This window comes from Gopherus evgoodei, chromosome 20 (assembly GCF_007399415.2).
Source record: "Gopherus evgoodei ecotype Sinaloan lineage chromosome 20, rGopEvg1_v1.p, whole genome shotgun sequence".
NCBI lineage: Eukaryota > Metazoa > Chordata > Testudines > Testudinidae > Gopherus > Gopherus evgoodei.
The window spans coordinates 19,419,367-19,439,247 of NC_044341.1; the positions used below are offsets into that span (position 1 = coordinate 19,419,367).

Here is a 19,881-nt window from a genome sequence, read left to right on the forward strand (position 1 = left end):
TTAGACCACTTTCCAAGACATCTGGAGAAAACAAATCCAAGGCCTACGGGAGTTCTGAATCTCTTAAAAAAATACTAAGCAGAAAAATTCCAGACATTATAATAGAATTTGGAGCGGACTGCCTGCAGAATTTAAGGAGAACATCAGTTGCCTGACCAAAGAAACCAAAATATTTCAAGGAAACATTCTCAAAACAGGGTTTGAGGTGAAGATTCTCTACGCCTTTGTGAACTACTGGGCCTTGAGACAGTAGATATGGAACTAGGGGAAGGCAAGCAGATCCTCGGCTAACAGCATCAGCAATTCATAGAACCAATACCTAAAGGGAATCAAGAATGATTATCTTTCCTCTACAACTTTCAGATTCCTCCAAATTCAGTAAAAAGGGGTAAAGAAAATTTATAAATCTCTTCTTCCCTCTCCATTCCAAGGGATTAAAAAGGCATCCATTGTTCAAATGTCTCTGCACTCGCAACAAAAATCAGCATAAACTGGGTAGGCGTTCTTGGCTGTGGAAAGCAGATCCAGACCTGGATAGCCCCATTTTCAGCAGAATGGCCATGTGTTCAGAAGCCTTTCCTTTGACAGGAAGGCATTCGAAATGTAAGAACCTTACAAGATGAGCTGGTCTGAGGGAGGTAAGATAATGTTTTGCAAACATTATAAAAACTGCTTCTACAAACCAGTGCCTTGCTCCAAGTTCTGCTTTGCCTAAATAAGTAATCCACTATATATTGTCCAGTTGGATGACTATTAGGGCAAATTGCATGGACTGGAGTTCGAAAAAAATCCATACACTTCTTTGCCTCCTTGGCCAGGTGCTGTAAGTCAACCCAAAGATAAGCATTGCTCACTGGCTTTGGAAATGACTGACCAGTAAAAGTTGTGGAGAGGTACATTTTTGTTTAGATGCATGAGGTTTCCACAAGCCCACAGATTGCCTAAGGATGGCTAAGAAGGAAATTACTTTTCTCAGAGTTGATTATAAAGTCCATGACTGGGCTGATCTTTACACTTGATGTCTGCCTGCCAAGAAGGATGGAGTATCTAGAAACTATCAGCAGCCGTTGGCACAATATGCATCTTCTGTGAGCAAAATACTGTTGCTATGACAACCATTTTGGAGAATACATGCAGAGCAGATGGTAGGGCAAGATAATAAATTGAAATAGTCATGGTCCAGAGCAAACATCAGGCAACCTCTGCTTCATGAGAACATACTGTCCTGAAAAGGGGAAAAATGGGTCTGTCCTCTTTTTGCTTCTTTATGAAGATGAATGAAAGGCTGAAAGTGGTTTGGTTCTGAACCCACAACACTCTTCCCTCAGATGTTTCTCAGGCATTTAAATGTGTGTGAAAGAAGTGAAATAAAACGAAGTTAAGTATTTTGAACATATGTCATCTCCCTTCTCAGTTAATCTGTAGTATCTGTGATGCCATGTTCATACTGTCTCCATGGTCCACAGGGAATTTCAGGAAAAAATTGCTAGGCTAGACATGTAATTCTAATGTGTGAAAAGAAGATGATTTTGGGGAGCGGAGTGCGGGGGAACAGAGAGGAGATAGGAGGAAATTTTTCAGGCCTTCTTTATACATCATAGTAAAAAAGCCTCAGTTATTTTTCGTTTGTGAGTCACCTGTAAGTTGATGGAGGCAAAACAGTCTCCTGGTTCTACTGCAGTAAGGGTGAAGTAACTGCTACCCTGGCTCTACTTGGAAATGTCTAGAAGTGACAAACAACTAGTTCAGTTACTTTAGGTCTAGCTTTGACTCAGTTCTCCTGGTTCCTGGGAAACTGCAGACAGAAATGAGAAAATCCCAGGGCATCTGATACTGTGCTCTTGCAGGTGAAGCAGATAAATTGTCTATAATATGAGAAAGGGCTTCCCTGACTGATTTCCCAACTTTCAGCCTGTGTTAAACTGGAACTTTCTGGTGGGCTCTGGGCCCTACAGTCCTTTCCGGGACAGATATAGTGCTGTGCAGACAGCTACAGCCAAGGCTTCAAAGTCCACAGAAATAAACTGCCTATTATGATCTGGATAGGAATGTTTCCCTCTCACAGAAGCAAACCCTTTCTTCAGAGGAACTGGAAAGAACTAGGGCGATGGAGGAAGGAAGGAACCAGGCCTGATTTACCCTGAAGAGGTATCCCTAGCTGAGCAAGAGCTAAGGCAGAAATTGAGAAGGGGAAACTCTTTGAAGAGAAAGGTCCTGCCAGTGTAGAAGGGGGACCAATGCAGGTGATGGGAAAGGGGCAGTTTAAGGAAACTGAAGCTGCTGTTACAAGACACGTGAGTAGTTTGCAGGAGGTGAGAATGAAGAGGTGACTCTTCTGGTTTAGCAGAAGGCAGAATTCATGAGGCAGATTAAGAAGGTAAACCAGAGATGGTGCTCTCAACCCCACTCAATCAACTACATGAAGTGCCTTGACTTGGGTGTCAGATGTGCTTCTCAGGAGGGGTAAGCAGCCGCCTGGCAAAGGAACACTCATTAGACCTCTTCAACACAGAACTGGTAGGGAGAACCAGGTTGTACGAGGCAGAGACAAGACCTGACAGTGGAAGTGATAAAGCAGGAGAGATTCTTGGCTCCACAACTAGGGTATATATTTCTTCTTCTCTTTGCTGCAACAGCTGCCACCATCTTCCCTGAACAACTTGACGTAAGACACGACTGACCCATTCGTAGCTGCTGGTGTGATGTTTGTGTGAAGGTAGCTGCAGAAAGAACTAAGTACTAAGAATTTGTGGTCTGGAACAGAAAATGATCTGACGATATATGGGAAAGCAGAAGCTGTCAGATCTGTGAATTATGGTCAAAACATTCAGAAATTTAGGTTCCCACAGAAACATTAATGTCACATTGTATGTGGTAAAAGAAATACTACTGGCAAACAGGAGGTATTAACAGATATTTGTCCACCTGGCATTTTCCATAAACTAACTTTAATTTGGAAAGCTATTTCCGTACAGGTATATTTCACAGTACCTGCTGATTGAAGCCATGTCTCTCCTCTATGACAAAGGTATTATATAGACTCCATGGTAGGCCAGTTACCGCACTGAAGAGTGTAGCAAGCAGCAGGAACACCAATGACTGAGCGATCTATACACAAGAAAAAGAGTTCCTACTTATAAACTTCTTACAACATAATTTAGACATCTTATTGCCAATAAAGCAATTGATATAAACAGTATAACAGGAACCGGCTGAAAGATAAAGCTAGATAAATTGAGGCTAGAGATAAAGTGCAAATTTTTAATGCTTGGGTCATTAACCAATTGAACAACTTGTCTGGAGATGTAGCAGGTTAAGACTCCATGTGACTGAATAAAGTTTGGACATCTTTCCAAAAACATAATGTAGCTTACCCACAACATTTAAGCTTAATGAAGGATTTACTGGGTAAAATTCTTTGGCTTATGCTAATCAGCAGCTTGGACTAGATGATAATAATGGTCCTTTCTGGCCTTAATACCTATGAATCTATAAACACACATTTATTAGTATTTGAAGATAAGATAAGAAATATAAAGGGCAAAGAGCGAATATGTTAAGTCCAACAACGTAACTGACATAGGATACCCTAATTAGAGCCCAGGATACAGAGGGAATTTATATATACAAATTTCTGATAACAGGATACCCTCCTGAGTCTTGATTTGGAATGAGTGCCATATAAAGAGCTGCATTATACATGGCAATCCACAACAAAATCCTTTTCCATTTAAGACTATAGAACTTTAATTTGGGTTCATTTCCAGGGTATAACAGTAAATTCTGTACTTCTAATGAAAGGCTCTCTTCTAGTTCATCTAAAGGTCTATTCCCCATGCAGTCAAGTGAAGGTACCTAAGGTCCAAATGACAGACCTTTCTTGTTTGTTATGATAAGACCAGTTTCCCTGGTAGAGGTTCCACTAATCCTTTTGACAGATGCGTCAAATCCAGATACCACTGTTGTCTGGGCCACGCTGGTGCTATTAAAATCACCCTGGTTTTGTCCAGTTTTATCTTATTCTCCAAATAAGGAGAAATGGAGGAAAAGCATACACTAGACCCTGACCCCAGTGTATTAGAAAAGCATCCAATACAGATTCCTTTTCTTTGCGTGCCCTGGAACAATATCTCTGGCATTTTCTGTTGTTGCTGGATGCAGACAGGACTATTATTGGGTTCCTTCATAAACTGAAGAGGTGATTCACCACTTCATCCTTCAAAGACCATTCGTGCATCTGACCTGAGGACCTGTCCACATGATCTGCAAGAGGGTCCTGTCCCCCCGTTATATGAATTACTACTAGATAAATATCACGTTCTAGACAATAGATTTTTGCCTCAGATCCCTAGGTGGCCCCCTCAAGGATTGAACTCACAACCCTGGGTTTAGCAGGCCAATACTCAGACCACTGAGCTATCCCTCCCTTAATATAGCTTTGAAACTTTACTATGCAGAAGAAAAATGCTGCTTTTAACCATCTTAATTTAAATGAAACAAGCATAGAAAATTTCCTTACTTTGCCTTTTTTTCAAAAAATGTTTCCCTCTCTTTTTTTAGTAGTTTACATTTAAACACAATACTGTACAATACTTGCTTTTGTGTGTGTGTGTGTTTGCTGCTGCCTGATTGTGTACTTTCAGTTCCAAATGAGGTGTGTGGTTGACTGGTCAGTTCATAACTCTAGTGTTCTACTTAATATACATGCTCTGCCTTCTTAGGTATGCTGCAACAAGAGGCATTTTGTAAACATCCTGGGTACAAGGGACAACTGAAAGGAAGGACCTTGTACTGAAAACAGTCCTCTCTAATAACAAAATGCAGATTCTTCCAATTACACTGTCTTATAAAAATGTGGAAGTATGTGTATCTTTTAAGTCCAGACCTGCAACCAGTCCTGGAGGGGAAGAGACAATATTACAGAAGTTAGAGACAACAATGCAGAAGTTAAATTTCTTTATAGAAGTATCTCCTTAAATCCAAACATTTTTAAATTCTTAAATTTTCTTAAATCCAAAATAGGGCAAAAGCTCCCATTTTTGGGAGGGGAACGGGGAATTAGAAAAATAACACAAGTAAAATCCTTCCCCCTTGATCCTGTGGAACTACCTCTATTGCACCTAACTATAGTAGAAACTGAACCATGTTTTTAAACAAATTGATATCTCTGTCCAGATATGAAGCAGGTGGGTTGGTTGTGTGTGTGTGTGCGCGCGCGCGATCGGGATTGAATTGAATTGTGTAAAACATATGAAATAACTTTTAAATCCATCTGTCTGATGTTATTAACTCCCATTGGTAATAAAAACAGGACAAGTAGTTTCAAAATAATGGACAAAATGTGCAAATAGACTGACTTGAAGCTCCATGTCCTTATGTCAAATCTGATATCTTGGAGGAACTGTAGAAGATAAAGACAAAACACTTTCCTTTTATTATTGTGAGGTTTGATTTTCTTCCTCTGTTGTAGTTGGTGTTTTGGGGTGTAACGTTGAGGTTGGAAATCACATGCCCTTCTCTGATAATTGTAATCATAGAATATCAGGGTTGGAACGGACCTCAGGAGGCCATCTAGTCCAACCCGCTGTGAACTGAAAGAGACTAAGAAGTTGAGTATGCTCTTTAATATTTGTTTAATGGAATTGAATATGGCCTCTTCCTTGTATTAAAGAAACCTAAAGATCTAGTAGTAGATCTTATATTTATACTTCTTCAGCATCCTCATCAGTCTGAATACTAAACAGATCTTCTTCTTCAAATGGAGGCTGGGAACATATCAGTTGGAAGTAACAAAGGAGAAGGACCTCTGAGTATTGGTTGATCACAGGATCGCTATGAGCTGCCAATGTGATATAGCTGTGAAAAAAGTGAATACAGTCTTGGGATGCATCGGGCGAGGTATTTCCAGTAGAGATAAGGTAGTGTTAGTACCATTATACAAGGCACTGGTGAGACCTCATCTGGAATACTGTGTGCAGTTCTGGTCTCCCATATTTAAGAAGGATGAATTCAAACTGGAACAGGTACAGAGAAGGACTACTGGGATGATCCAAGGAATGTCTTATGAAAGGAGAGCTTGGCTTGTTCAGCCTAACCAAAAGAAGGCTGAGGGGAGTTATGATTGCTCTCTATAAATATATAAGAGGGACAAATACCAGGGAGAGAGAGGAATTATTTAAACTCAGTACCAATGTAGACACAAGAACAAATGGCTATCAGGAAGTTTAGACTTGAAATTAGATGAAAGTTTCTAACCATCAGAGGAGTAAAGTTCTGGAACAGCCTTCCAAGGGGAGCAGTGGGGGCAAAAAGACATATCTGGCTTCAAGACTAAGCTTGATAAGTTCATGGAGGGGATAGTATAATGGGATAGCCTAATTTTGGCAATTAATTGATCTTGGACTATTAGCGGTAAATATGCCCAATGGCCTGTGATGGGTTCTTAGATGGGGTGGGATATGAAGTACTACAAAGAATTCTTTCCTGGGTGTTTGGCTGGTGAGTCTTGCCCACAAGCTCACGGTTTAGCTGATCGCCATATTTGGGGTTGGGAAGGAATTTTCCTCCAGGGCAGACTGGCAGAGGCCCTGAGGGTTTTTCACCTTCCTCCGCAACGTGAGGCATGGGTCACTTGCTGGAGGATTCTCTGCACCTCCAAGTCTTTAAACCAAGATTTGAGGACTTCAATAGCTCAGACATAGGTTAGGAGTTTGATACAGGAGTGAGTGGGTGAGATTCTGTGGCCCGTGTTGTGCAGGAGGTCAGACTAGACAATCACAATAGTCCCTTCTGACCTTAAAGTCTATGATTCTGTCACAAGGGAGTTCCACTAATCTTAACCATGTGTGTCTCTTTTATGAGACAGCCAAAGCTACTGATCTTGCTTAAGTATCTGAGGAGTCAAAAGGTGCTCTCAATGTCCTTAGTTCTGTCTAAGGAGAATGCTAGTGCTCTTCTAACATCTAGCATATGCAGAATCGTCTCACTGTTGTCACAATGTGGTTTTTGGGGGAAAAGCAGGGAGAGGGTGCTACTGATTCATATAGAAGGTGGAGGCAACTTTAGGGAGAAACTTGTGATGAAGCCTCAGGATTACTTTGTCTTTAAAAAAAATGGGGGGGGGGGGATTAGAAATGCTGTCTTCATGGGCAGGTGTAAGAGGGAGCAAATAGCCATGGACTCAAAGGGAGGTCTAGTCAAAGCCCTGAGAACTAGGTTAAGATCCCAAGTCAGAGCAGATGGTCTTACATGCGGGAAGAAATTCCCAATGCCCTTAAGGAAGAGAAAGTTTCTCACCTTGTGCAGTAATGATGGTTCTTCGAGATGTGTCCCCCTATGGGTGCTCCACTGTAGAGTGTGTCGGCGTCCCTGCACTCCTGACCAGAGAATTCTGGTGGCAGTGTTGGCTCAGCTGACCCCACCATGCTTTTCCAAGAAACTAGCCCATGCTGCACAGGCAAACCCTCCCAAGTTCCTTCTCTACAACATAGTGTGTGATGAGAACTCCAAAGTAGAGTGAAGGTGGGTGGGTCATGGAGCACCCACAGGGACACATACCTTGAAGACCCATCGTTACTGCACAAGGTGAGTAACTTCCTCCTCCTCCTCTTCTTCTTCGAGTAGTGTCCCTGTGGGTGCTGCACTGTAGGTGACCCTGGAGCAGTATCCCACACTGGAGACTGGGACTTTGGAGTTGAGGTGGTGATAGATAGTACCATAGCGCCGAATCTGGCATCTGCAGAAGAGTCCCCCGGGATGGCATAATGTTCTGCAAAGGTATGTGAAGATGCCCAGGTAGCTGCTCTGCAGATTTCTGATATAGGAATACCTTTGGAGAAGGCGATAGATGAGGAAACTGATCTCGTAGAATGTGTGCACATTATGGATGGGGATGCTAAATTGCGAGTCTCGTAACAGAGTTTGATACAGTTCAAGACCCATCTGGAGAGTATTTTGGCAGAAACAGTTGTGCCCTTAACCCTGTCCACGATGGAGAGAAAGCGTTTCAGATTTTCAAATAAAAGGCCAAGGCTTTCCTTATATCAAGCACATGGAAGATGGCTTCCCCTTTATCATGGTGAGGCTTGGAATACTACACTAGAATGTGAATGATCAAATTAGGGGGCAGGTGGGAGAAGAGGAATTCCATGTCCTTTACTGGCACACAGTATTTTTATTGGCCTGCTTGCATGTTGGTGGGACTGATGCTGGGAGTTTGGCAGGGTTTAGGAGGGCCTCATTAATAGGGATGGCCATTCTGAATGAGACAGAGGGGTGTAGAATGTCCAAAAGTTTATGGTGTGCCTCATTCATCTCTTGTACTGGTAGTTGTAATTCATCTGTCACCCTCTGAACTAGCTCCTGGAAAAACTTGAAGTCGCCTGCCAATGACAGAGGAGGGGACATCACTAGTCTAGTCTGGTGATGAAGACAAGAAGCTAGTCTGGGGGGTAATCTCCTCCTCAACTTCAGCCTCCTGTACCTCTTCTAACTGTTCGGGGGCTTGAATGCCTTCGATGCAGCAGCCGAAGGGAGGTGTATCATTGGCTCCTGATAAGCCAAGCTCGAGTCACGGAAGGCATGATATCTATGTGCCTGCCATTGGTCACAGTAAAGCCACTGAGAGAGTGGGAAGAGCCCTGGAGGTTGGTACCACACCTGCCCATACCAAGGAGCTGGTGGTCAGAGGGGCAGTACAGTTGAGATCAATACTGGAAATAAATACCAAAGTGTGGATGAGAGGAGTGGCAGGAAACTCTTCTTCTTCGGCAATCCCTCAATACAAGGATGGTGTTTGTTAAGGGAGTCGGTGTATGGTGTGGAGCCACTGTGTTCTGCTCCTGTGCCAAGTCCTTCCAGTTTGTTGGAGTAACACCTCCATTTTGAAGTTGTACTCTCAGTATGTCTTTGAGATGCTTCCACTGTCCTTTGCAAGCCCTTCTTCCCTGACTTAACTGAGAGAAGAGTACTTGCTTCGGGAGGCGAGTGTCAGGTATACGTACACAGTGGCCAGCCCAGCAGAGGTGAGGGTTCATGACTTGCACTTCTAACGCTACTAATGTTGGCTGCAGAGAGACCACTGATGTTAGTGCGTTGGTCTTCCCAGCTGATCCTGAGAATCTTCCTGAGGCAGCGCTTCTGGAACCACTCCAGACACTTGAGATGTCATCTGTAGATTACCCAAGTCTCACCCATAGAGAAGGGTGGGGATGACAAGTGCCTTGTAAACAAAGATTTTGATGCCTGTTTTCAGATCCCTATAATTGAAGACTTGTTTGAGTAATCTTCCAAAGAACGTGCTGGCACAGCTGATCCTACATTCAATTTCTGTGCCAATGCTGGCTGTTTGTGAGAGATGGCTGCCAAGGTATGGAAAATGGGGGATCTCTGCTGATGGTGTTTTGTGGAGTACCAAGAGTAGTTTGTGCAGGTGAGGGCTGATAAGAGTACCTTGGTTTTCCCGATGTTGAGACAGACACCCAGGCTGTGATAGGCATCTGCAGACAGATTTAGGATGCTTTGCAGATTGACCTTTGTGTATGCGTTATCTGCCAATTGTCATGATCTTAGATTTTGTTTGGAGACATCGGAGATTGAGGAATTGGCCATCTATACAATACTCAATCCCAATTCTGTCAGGAAGTTGGCTGCGGATGAGAATCGAGATCATGGCAAGGTAAATGGAGAACAGTGCTGGAGTGATCACAGTGCTGCTTGACACCAGTGCGAATGAAGAATGGTTCAGTCTCTGAGAGGCTGCACAGAATGGTGGCAATCATCCCATCATGGAGTAGTCTGATGATATAAATGAATTTCTGTGAACAGCCAAATCTACACAGCACCTTATAGGGCCTCATGATTGATAGAGTCCAAGACCTTGGTTAGGCTGATGAATGCTATGAGCAGTTCCTGGTGTTGCTCTCTGCACTTCTTCTGACTATGTCATGCCAGGAAGATTATGTCAGTTGTGCCTTGGGATGGTCGGAAGACACACTGTGATTCGGGGAGGAGTTCCTCAGCAAGAGAAGCAGGATCCATGCAAGGATCTTCCCTGCAATACCTCTGTAGTTCCCACACAAAGATTTGTCCCTTTTCTTGACAACGCTGGCGTTCTTAAAGTCAGGTGGAATTTCTTTGCAGGTCCAGATTTTGTCGAGGAGTTGGCAAAGTTTGTGCTGGAGCATTGTTCCACCAGCTTTAAAAACCTCAACAGGGATGCTGTCTGGGCCTCATGCCTTGTGAATTTTTATCTGGGTAATGGCATGCCAGAGTTCCTCAGAAGATGGGGGATCAGCAAGGTGTTCCATTGCTGAGCATTGTGGAATGAACCTGATAGTGTCTTAAGAGACCATGGATTCAGGTTTAGTAGGCTCTCAAAGTGCTCTTTCCAGTGTTGTTTAATAGCTGCATTATCCTTGAGGAGGGTGGAGCCATCCTGCAAATGTAAGGGGGTTGGGCCTTTAGAGCTTGGACCATATATAACTTCTGCTGCTTGAAAGAAGCTTCTTTGTCATCCCGGTCTACAAAACCCTGGATCTCAGAGACCGTCTCTTGCCACCACTTGTTTTTGATGTCATGTAGCCTCCTTTGGACTTCCGCTTAGAACAGGTGATAGGCCTCATGTTTTCATTGGTTAGAGGAATCATTTTGCCAGTTACAAAATGTATTTCTTTTCTGTTGAATTAATGCTAGGATTTCTTCGTTTTTGTCAAACCAGTCTTGGTGCCGATGAGTGGAATATCCTATGGTTTCAGCAAAGGCATTGTGAATGGTATTTTTATGTTGATCCCAATGCTCTTGAATGTCAATGATGTTGTCAGGCAAGTTAGAGTATTTCAGACAGGTGTTACTGGAAAGTCTTGCTGCTGGCTTGGTCTTGAAGTGCTTTGACGTTGTACCACTTTTGCTTAGTCTGTGGATGTTTGCGGTGCTGCAGATACATGACTGATATTACTAATCACTGGTCTGTCCAACAGTGATCTGTACTTCTCATAGCTCGTGTTATATGATGTCGGTGTTTCATAGTGTACAGGAGGCTTTGGGATGGAGGGTAGAGGAGTAAGGGTGCAGCAGGCTCAGGAGAGGGGGTAGAGGCCTTGGATCAAGGGGTGGAGTTGGGGCAGGCCTGGGGTTGAGCAGTGGAAAGTTGGCACCTGTAGCTCCAGCCCTGGAGTCAGCTCCTATGCAAGGAGCTGCATATTAACTTCTGAAGAGCCACATGTGGCTACCGAGCCCCAGGTTGACCACCCCTGAGTTAGAACATCTCCTAATGCCCCTGGGGGGGATGGGTAGATGGGCGTTCCCTCCAAAAGGGAGGGAAACGTAAACTAAAGTTTTCTTTTTCATTTTTTTTTAAAAACCCAACAGGGTAAATGGAAACACTTACTAACTATTAAGAAGAAAAAAAGAACCAAAAACAACTACTATTTATGCTAATGATGCAGAGAACAAAGAGACAACTGCTCACTCCATTCCAGGCCACAGCCTGTGGAGAAGGAAGTGAGGTGGGGTTTGCTTGCATAGTGCCAGATAGCCTTGAGGCAGACCATGAGGGAGGGAGAGTGCAGCTGAACGGACACTGCTAACTAAAATCCCTGGTTAGAGGCACAGGGGCGCAGATACACCTACAGTAGAGCACCCCTAAGGACACTGCTCGAAGAACCACCCCAGTGATGGTTCCGGCTGGAAATATTTCTGTGTCTGCGGGTCCAGTGAGGCTGCATTGAACTGTTGATAGTATTTTTTTCTGGTTCTAATCTGTGATCTGCATCTCTCTTCTGGCCCCAATCCATTCACGGCTCTGATGGAAATGGAGACCATAACTTCCTTAAAAAGGAAAGCAGTGAGGAGTTCTTCTCCAGAAGCAATCTTAGGGGGAGGCAGCAACGGAGAGCTCCGTCTCTTTCCTATTCTTTGATGACTCGCAGAGAAGTAGACAGCCTGATTGGTTGTAGTAACACATGACACATCCTGAGAGGCAGTACCTAGTATAACTGTCAGCAGAGCTGTAGTCGGGTCTACCTGATGAACTGCTGCTTTAACAGTAATACTATGCAGAGCTGTGCTATTTAATGAACGCTCATCAGTTCTTTTAATTGGATCCACAGACTCCTGCAGATCCAAGAGTCTGGCTTTACAATAAGAGTCTGTCCCTGTAAATTCTCCTCTCTTTGTAATAAGGCCGACACAAAGGATCGCAACCAAATCTTTCTGAGACAGGACAGTTCCGGAAACAGAGTCTTTCTCCGAACCAAACCTTTTCTTCTTTTCCGCATCCTTAACTCTCAAAGTTAACTCCTTCGTGCATAATTTCAAAAGGCTAAATTTTTGCATGACTGGAGATGGGGAATTTGCATTTACCTCCCTATAGACATTTCCCAGGAAAACCACTAAACACTTTTTATTCACGAAGTCCATGCTTGTCTGGCACAATGTCTAATACAGTTCTTTCAACCCTCAGGTCTCATGTCTGTCACATTACATACAATCCCAGCCCACAATAATACATTTAACACAATGGACCTCAAAAACACAAACTTAATTCAAGATCTCAAAAGGACATTTCAGGAAATTTGCCCTATCTGTCACAACCAGGATTCCACAACCTCTCTTGGAAGCCTATTCCAGAACTTAACTACTTGTACAGTTAGACAGTTTCACAAATATCTAACAAATCTTCTTTGCTTCAGATTAAGCTGATTACTTCTTGTTCTACCTTCAGAGAACAATTGATCACAGTGCCCCTTATAACAGACCTTCATATATTTGAAGACTTATAAGGTCACCCCAGTAGTCAATTTCTCGAGGCCAGCTTTTTTAACCCTCCCACATAGGTAAGATTTTTCAAAACCTTTTAGCATTTTTGTTGCTTTCCTCTTGACTCTCTCAAATTTCTCCACATCTTTCTTAAAGATGAGGATGTTAGTTAAACAGAAATTAAAAGGTACAGCGCCAAAAGTGAAATCCCTTCAAGCTGCATGGAAACTTTTTAACAGAAGTTCGATTTAAACGTATACCCCAAATTAAAAAAATGCAGTAAGAGAACCAAAAAAAGTCCCACTGTGGGTAAACAACAAAGTAAAAGAAGCTTTGAGAGGCAAAAAGACATCCTTTAAAAAGTGGAAGTTAAATCCTGGAGAGGAAAATAGAAAGGAATATAAACTCTGGCAAATTAAGTGTAAAAATACACCTCTACCCTGATATAACGCAACCCTATATAACATTAATTTGGATAACGTGGTAAAGCAGCACTCCGAGGGGCCGGGGGGGGAAGAGAGGCTGCGCACTCCAGCGGATCAAAGCAAGTTCGATATAACACGGTTTCACCTACAAAGCAGTAAGATTTTTTGGCTCCTGAGGATAGTGTTATATCGGGGTACAGGTGTACAATTAGGAAGGCCAAAAAGGAATTTGAAGAAAAGCTAGCCAAAGACTCAAAAAGTAATAGCAAAAAAATTTAAGTACATCAGAAGCAGGAAGCCTGCTAAACAACCAGAGGGGCTACTGGACAATTGAGAGGCTAAAGGAGCACTTAAGGAGAGTAAGGCCATTGTGGAGAAAATAAATGAATTCTTTGCATCTGTCTTCACGGCTGAGGATGTGAGGGAGATTCTCAAACCTGAGCCAGTCTTTTTAGGTGACATATCTGAGGAACTGTTCCAGACTGAGATGCCATTAGAGGAGGTTTTGGAACAAATTGATAAACTAAACAGTAATAGGTCACTAGCACCTGATGGCATTCACCCAACACGTCTAAAGGCACTCAAATATGAAATTGCAGAACTACTAACTTTGATATGTAAGCTGTCATTTAAACCAGCTTCTGTGCCAGAGCAGACAGTTAAGAGCTACAAAAGGATGTCACAAAACTAGGTGATTGGACAACAGAATAGCAGATGAAATTCAGTGTTGATAAATGCAAAGTAATGCACATTGGAAAACATAATCCCAACTATCTATATAAAATGATGGGGTCTAAATTAGCTGTTACCACTCAACATACCCCAGAATGATATTAGCCTTTTTCACAACTGCATCACACTACTGACTCATATTCCATTTGTGATTCATTATAACCTCCAGATCCCTTTTAATAGTACTCTCACCTAGCCAGTTATTCCCCATTTTTTAGTTGTGCATTTGATTTTTTCTTCCAAAGTGTAGTACTTTGCACTTGTCTTTATTGATTTTCATCTTGTAGATTTCAGACCAATTCTTCAATTTGTCAAGAACATTTCGAATTCTAATCCTGTCCTCCAAAGTGTTATAATCCTTTAACAGCTTGGTGTCATCTTCAAATTTTATAAACATACTCTCTATTCCATTATCCAAGTCAATGGAAATACTGAATAGTACTGGACCCAGGACATAACCCTGTGAGATCCTACTAGATATGTCCCCCCAGTTTGATAGCAAACCATTGATAATTACTCAGAGTAGTCTTTCAACCAGTTGTGTAGCCACCTTATAGTAATTTTTTCTATACGTTTCCCTAGTTTACTTATGAGACTTGTCATGTAAGATTGTACCAAAAACATGACTAAAATCAAGATATATCATGCCTCCAGCTTCCCCCCATCCACTAAAAAGGTAACTATGTCAAAGAATAAAGGTAGGTTGGTTTGGCCCGTTCTGTTCTTGACAAATCCACACTGGCTACTATTTATAACCCTATTAGCCACTAGGTGCTTACAAACTGATTGTTTAATAATTTGTTCCAAGTACTGAAGTTAATTTGACTGGTCTATAATTCCTCAGGTCCCCTTTTTACCATTTTTAAAGACTGGCTAACACAGTACCTTTCTCCAGTCCGCTGGGACCTCAACCATCCTCCATGAGTTCTCAAAGATAATTGATAACATAAGAATAGTCATACTGGATCAGACCAAAGTTTCATCCAGCCCACTATCCTGTCTACCAACAGTGGTCAATGCCAGGTGCCCCAGAGGGACTGAACCTAACAAGTAACAATCAAGTGATCTCTCTCCTGCCATCCATCTCCATCCTCTGACAAACAGAGGCTAGGGACACCATTCCTTAGCCATCCTAGCTAATAGTCATTAATGGACTTAACCTCCATGAATTTATCCAGTTCTCTTTTAAGCCCTGTTATAGCCCTAGCCTTCACAACCTCCTCAGGTAAGGAGTTCCACAAGTTGAATGTGCGCTGTGTGAAGAAGAACTTCCTTTTATTTGTTTTAAACCTGCTGCCCAGTAATTTCATTTGGTGGCTCCTAGTTCTTATATTACGGGAATAAGCAAATAACTTTTCCTTATTCCCTTTCTCCACACCACTCATGATTTTATATCTAAAATATCCCCCCTTAGTCTCCTCTTTTCCAAGCTGAAAAGTCCTAGCCTCTTTAATCTCTCCTCATATGGGACCTGTTTCAAACCCCTAATAATTTTAGTTGTCCTTTTCTGAACTTTTTCTAATGCCATTATATCTTTTTTGAGATGAGGAGACCACATCTGTACGCAGTATTCAAGATGTGGGCATACCACCGATTTATATATGGGCATATTGTCCATCTTATTCTCTATTACTTTTTGAATGATTCCTAACATCCTGTTTGCTTTTTTGACTGCTGCTGCACACTTCTTCAGAGAATTATCCACAATGATTCCAAAATCTCTTTCCTGATTAGTTGTAACTAAATTAGCCCCCATCATATTGTATGTATAGTTGGGGTTATTTTTTCCAACGTGCATTACTTTGCACATTAAATCTCATTTGCCATTTTGTTGCCCAATCACTTAGTTTTGTGAGATGTTTTTGAAGTTCTTCACAGTCTGCTTTGGTCTTAACTATCTTGAGCAGTTTAGTATCATATGCAAACTTTGTCACCTCATTGTTTACCCCTTTCTCCAGATCATTTATGAGATAAATTGAATAGGATTGGTCCTAGGACTGACCCTTGGGAATACCACTAGTTACTCCTCTCCATTCTGAAACTTTACCATTTATTCCTACCCTTTGTTCCCGGTGTTTTAACCAGTTCTCAATCCATGAGAGGATCTTCCCTGTTATTCCATGACAACTTAATTTACATGAGAGCATTTGGTGAGGAATCTTGTCACAGGTTTTCTGGAAATCTAAGTACACTATGTCCACTAGATCCCCCTTGTCCATATTTGCTGACCCCTTCAAAGAACTCTAATAGATTAGTAAGACACGATTTCCCTTTACAGAAACCATGTTGATTTTTGCCCAACAACTTATGTTCTTCTATGTATCTGACAATTTTATTCTTTATTATTGTTTAGACTAATTTGCCCGGTACTGACGTTAGACCAGGAGTCCCCAACACGGTCCGCGCGGGTGTCGTTGGTGAGAGAGACAAGCTTTCGGCTTACAAACCTGAAGAAAAGCTCTGCATAAGCTCAGAAACTTAGGGGGAGGGATAGCTCAGTGATTTGAGTGTCGGCCTGCTAAACCCAGGGTTGTGAGTTCAATCATTGAGGGGGCCACTTAGGGATCGGGGGCAAAAATCAGTACTTGGCACTACTAGTGAAGGCAGAGGGCTGGACTCGATGACCTTTCAAGGTCCCTTCCAGTTCTAGGAGATGGGTATATCTCCAATTATTTATTTATTTATTTTGTGTGTCTCACCATATTGCATACAAAAATGGAGGATTCACATTAACAGCCCAGAGTGACCATCATGCCAGGGCACTATTTCCAGGAGTCATATTCTTAGCATAATGTGGTGCTCAGGATTTGGGGAAAAAACCAACACCCCAAGTTCCCTAGCTATGCCAACCTACCTGTGCAGACAGAGCTAGGTTGATGAAACAATGCTTCCATTAACCTAGCTACCATCACTCGAGGCGGTGGAGTGCCTACAGTTATGCAACAACAGCAAGCATCTACCCTACAGCTGTACCACTATAGTGCCCATAGTGTAGCAACAGCCTTAGACCATGTCTAAAGGAGATTGGGATCCATGACTAGCATGGCCAGTGAAAAGAGAGGAGCTGAGAGATGGGTAAGGAAAGGTAATTTACCCCCTCTATGGTAGTTACACGGGGATCTGCCAAGGCAATAAATGAGAGAAGGAAAAGAAGTTTTTCTTTCCATTTTAAATTATTCACTGTAAGTAATTTTTCTTACTTGTCAGGGCTTCCAGCATTGAGAATAACACCAATTCATTCACCCAACAGACATCACCCAGGAAGCCTCACACTTCCTCCCCACATCTCTGATCTGGAAAGACCACATCTAGGAGTGAGCCCTCTTTGTGTCCATTCTGAGACTGCAAAAGGATGCCACTAAAAAACTGATAACCATCTTAACTGATTTGTGTGACAATAAGCTGTTTGGTGGCCAAAGACCAGGCAGGATTTGAATTAGTGACCTAGTAACAAAAGGCTTCATATACTATTATCAGTCCTCAGAACCAGCCAAGTTCACCTATCAGAAAATTCACTACAAATATATAATCTTTTTTTACTCTACAGTACAATAAAACTAAATGGGAGCTTTACCATAAATTCTGTTACACACACAGTTTAGGAACTCACCATTTTCACAGTTAAAAATGCCTACCTCGTATTCTGGTTCAAAACCAGCACAGCCAGAGATTTGTCCAGATACATTCCAAAGGAAAGGAATTCCTCCACAGAGAAGAATCAGCTATAACAAAACACATGCAATAGATTCAATTCATTCTGTGTTATGAAGGAGTAAAAGAGCCTGAAAAGGATGAGACCAATTTTGAAAAGTGACCTGGAATTTTTTTTAAACATCTTTTTGCTTCTTTACAATATATAAGAAACACCTGAAAGCTGGCTCCCCTCCCCCTCTTTAACCTTGGACACCAGGAAGAGCAAGTCAGGGTATGTCTTCACTGCCCGTCGTATCGGCGGGTAGCAATCGATTGCTCGGGGATCGATATATCGTGTCTCATCTAGACGCGATATATCGATCCCCGAACGCACTTATATCGATTCCGGAAGTCCACCAACCCGAACAGAGTTGCGGAATCGACAGGGGGGAGCTGCGGACATCGATCCCGCGCCGTGAGGACGGTGAGTAATTCGATCTTAGATACTTCGACTTCAGCTACGTTATTCACGTAGCTGAAGTTGCGTATCTAAGATCGATTTTCCCCCGTAGTGTAGACCAGCCCTCAGACCTTCCTTGGTTTTGCTTGGGAAACGCTGGGACATCTCAGGGCATGTTTACTGTGGCCTCTACTACTTTAATTCAAGATTTGTGATACATCTTTAACAAAGGCTTCTTTATTCAGAATGACAACCAGTAGAGTTAACTAGCTGATAAAAAACAAAAACAGACTTTGAAATACACCTCTACCCCGATATAATGCTGTCCTCGGGAGCCAAAAAATCTTACTGTGTTATAGATGAAACCGTGTTATAGCGAACTTGCTTTGATCCGCCGGAGTGCGCAGCCCCACCCTCCCAGAGCACTGCTTTACCGCGTTATATCCGAATTCGTGTTATATCGGGTAGTGTTATATCAGGGTAAAGGTGTAGTCTGACTTACTTCCTTAGCTAGTGTGATATCACCTTGCACTCAGATCTCAGAAATCAGAGCATCTTCCAGCCTGGATAGGACCTAACAAGCAGAATTATTTATTTATTTATTTATTTATAGAAAAACAACATTCAGGCTGAAGTTTAGATACCATAAAAGATGGCAAAAGGACACAAGAAAAACTGTTTCTGCCCTTGCAAGTTGCCTCTAACCTTTTGTAGCCTCTAATACCGAGAATTCTAGTTATTGACTAAAGGTAATATAAAGACAAGTTGCTAATCCTCTTCGGTAAAAGATCATGAATAAAGCAAGATGAAAGGGGGAAAAAAAAACAACCCTAAAATCACTTACTGGTAATTCTGTTAGTTGCAGTCTCCTCTTCTATCATTCTACTACACAGGATTAACGACCAGACAGTGCTGTAGTTTCATCTATTGGAAGAAAGGAGTCAAAGAGTTCGGAAACCCCATCTTGATTACATGAGTTTCAGCCAGAAAGCCTCCCTCTAGTTTAACTTTCAAAGTCAGTTTGTAAGACACCAAGAGAAATAACAGGCAAGCACCTTGTAAAGAGAGGGGGTGGGGGAAGGAGGGGAGAAGAGGAAACTATGACAAACATAATTACCAGTAAGTAATGTTCCTTTGTCATATGCCTCTCACTTCTCCCACCTATGAAAGTGCATTACTGGACAGATAGTGTATGTAACAAGCAGTTGTCACAGGAGGTGCAGGGGGCCTACCTTACCATGTTGCTAGCTGTGCCCTGGAGCCAAAAGACAGCCTGAGAAGCAAAGAGGCCCAGTTAATGAGGAGGTATACCAAGAAGCAGGATGATGACCACATTGCCACCTTATATACCTAGGCAATGAATGCTCACTGCCCATAAAGAGGAGACTTTTCTAGCCAAGTAGCACCTGATAAATCCAAGCCAAGCCCACCAACCTAGTCATATGCTGCAAGTATGCAGCCTAAAGCACAAAAAGCAACACTGGCATTACCTGCAGCCTTTAAAACCCTCAAAACAGAGACAGCTGTTTTGATTTTCTAAATTCCTGAGAATTATTAAGATTACTTGAGAACATACTTAACAAAACACAGCCTATTGTCCAAAGGGCATACCGGGTTCAGACAGATGAAGAACAATGGGTTCACTCACATGGAACTGGGTGTTCACTCTGGTGACAAACAGCAAGCTAACAATAAAACTTTCTGGAAAGAACAGAGGGTGAAGGAGAAGGGATGATTAAAGATGAGCTCACTCCCTCATCATTGTGAGATTGTTGCAACAAAGAAAGTATCTTAAAGGACAGAAGTCTGCCCTAAAGCGTCGAAGAATTTCATATCCTAGCCTGTTAATGAAGATCAAGTGATACTGAGGGATCC

General features: G+C 42.3%; 1 protein-coding gene across 2 annotated transcripts in view; it reads right to left on the reverse strand.

Moving 5' to 3' along the window:
- Nucleotides 1–19,881, reverse strand: part of ZMPSTE24 (zinc metallopeptidase STE24) — an 80,627-nt gene that overhangs the window by 48,030 nt on the left and 12,716 nt on the right. For both annotated transcript variants that reach the window (XM_030538893.1, XM_030538894.1), the window contains exons 3-4: nucleotides 17,549–17,635; nucleotides 2,992–3,108 (exon numbers count right to left, since the gene is read on the reverse strand). In XM_030538893.1, coding sequence (XP_030394753.1) covers nucleotides 2,992–3,108; nucleotides 17,549–17,635 — 204 coding nt within the window. The remainder of the gene's footprint in view (nucleotides 1–2,991; nucleotides 3,109–17,548; nucleotides 17,636–19,881) is intronic.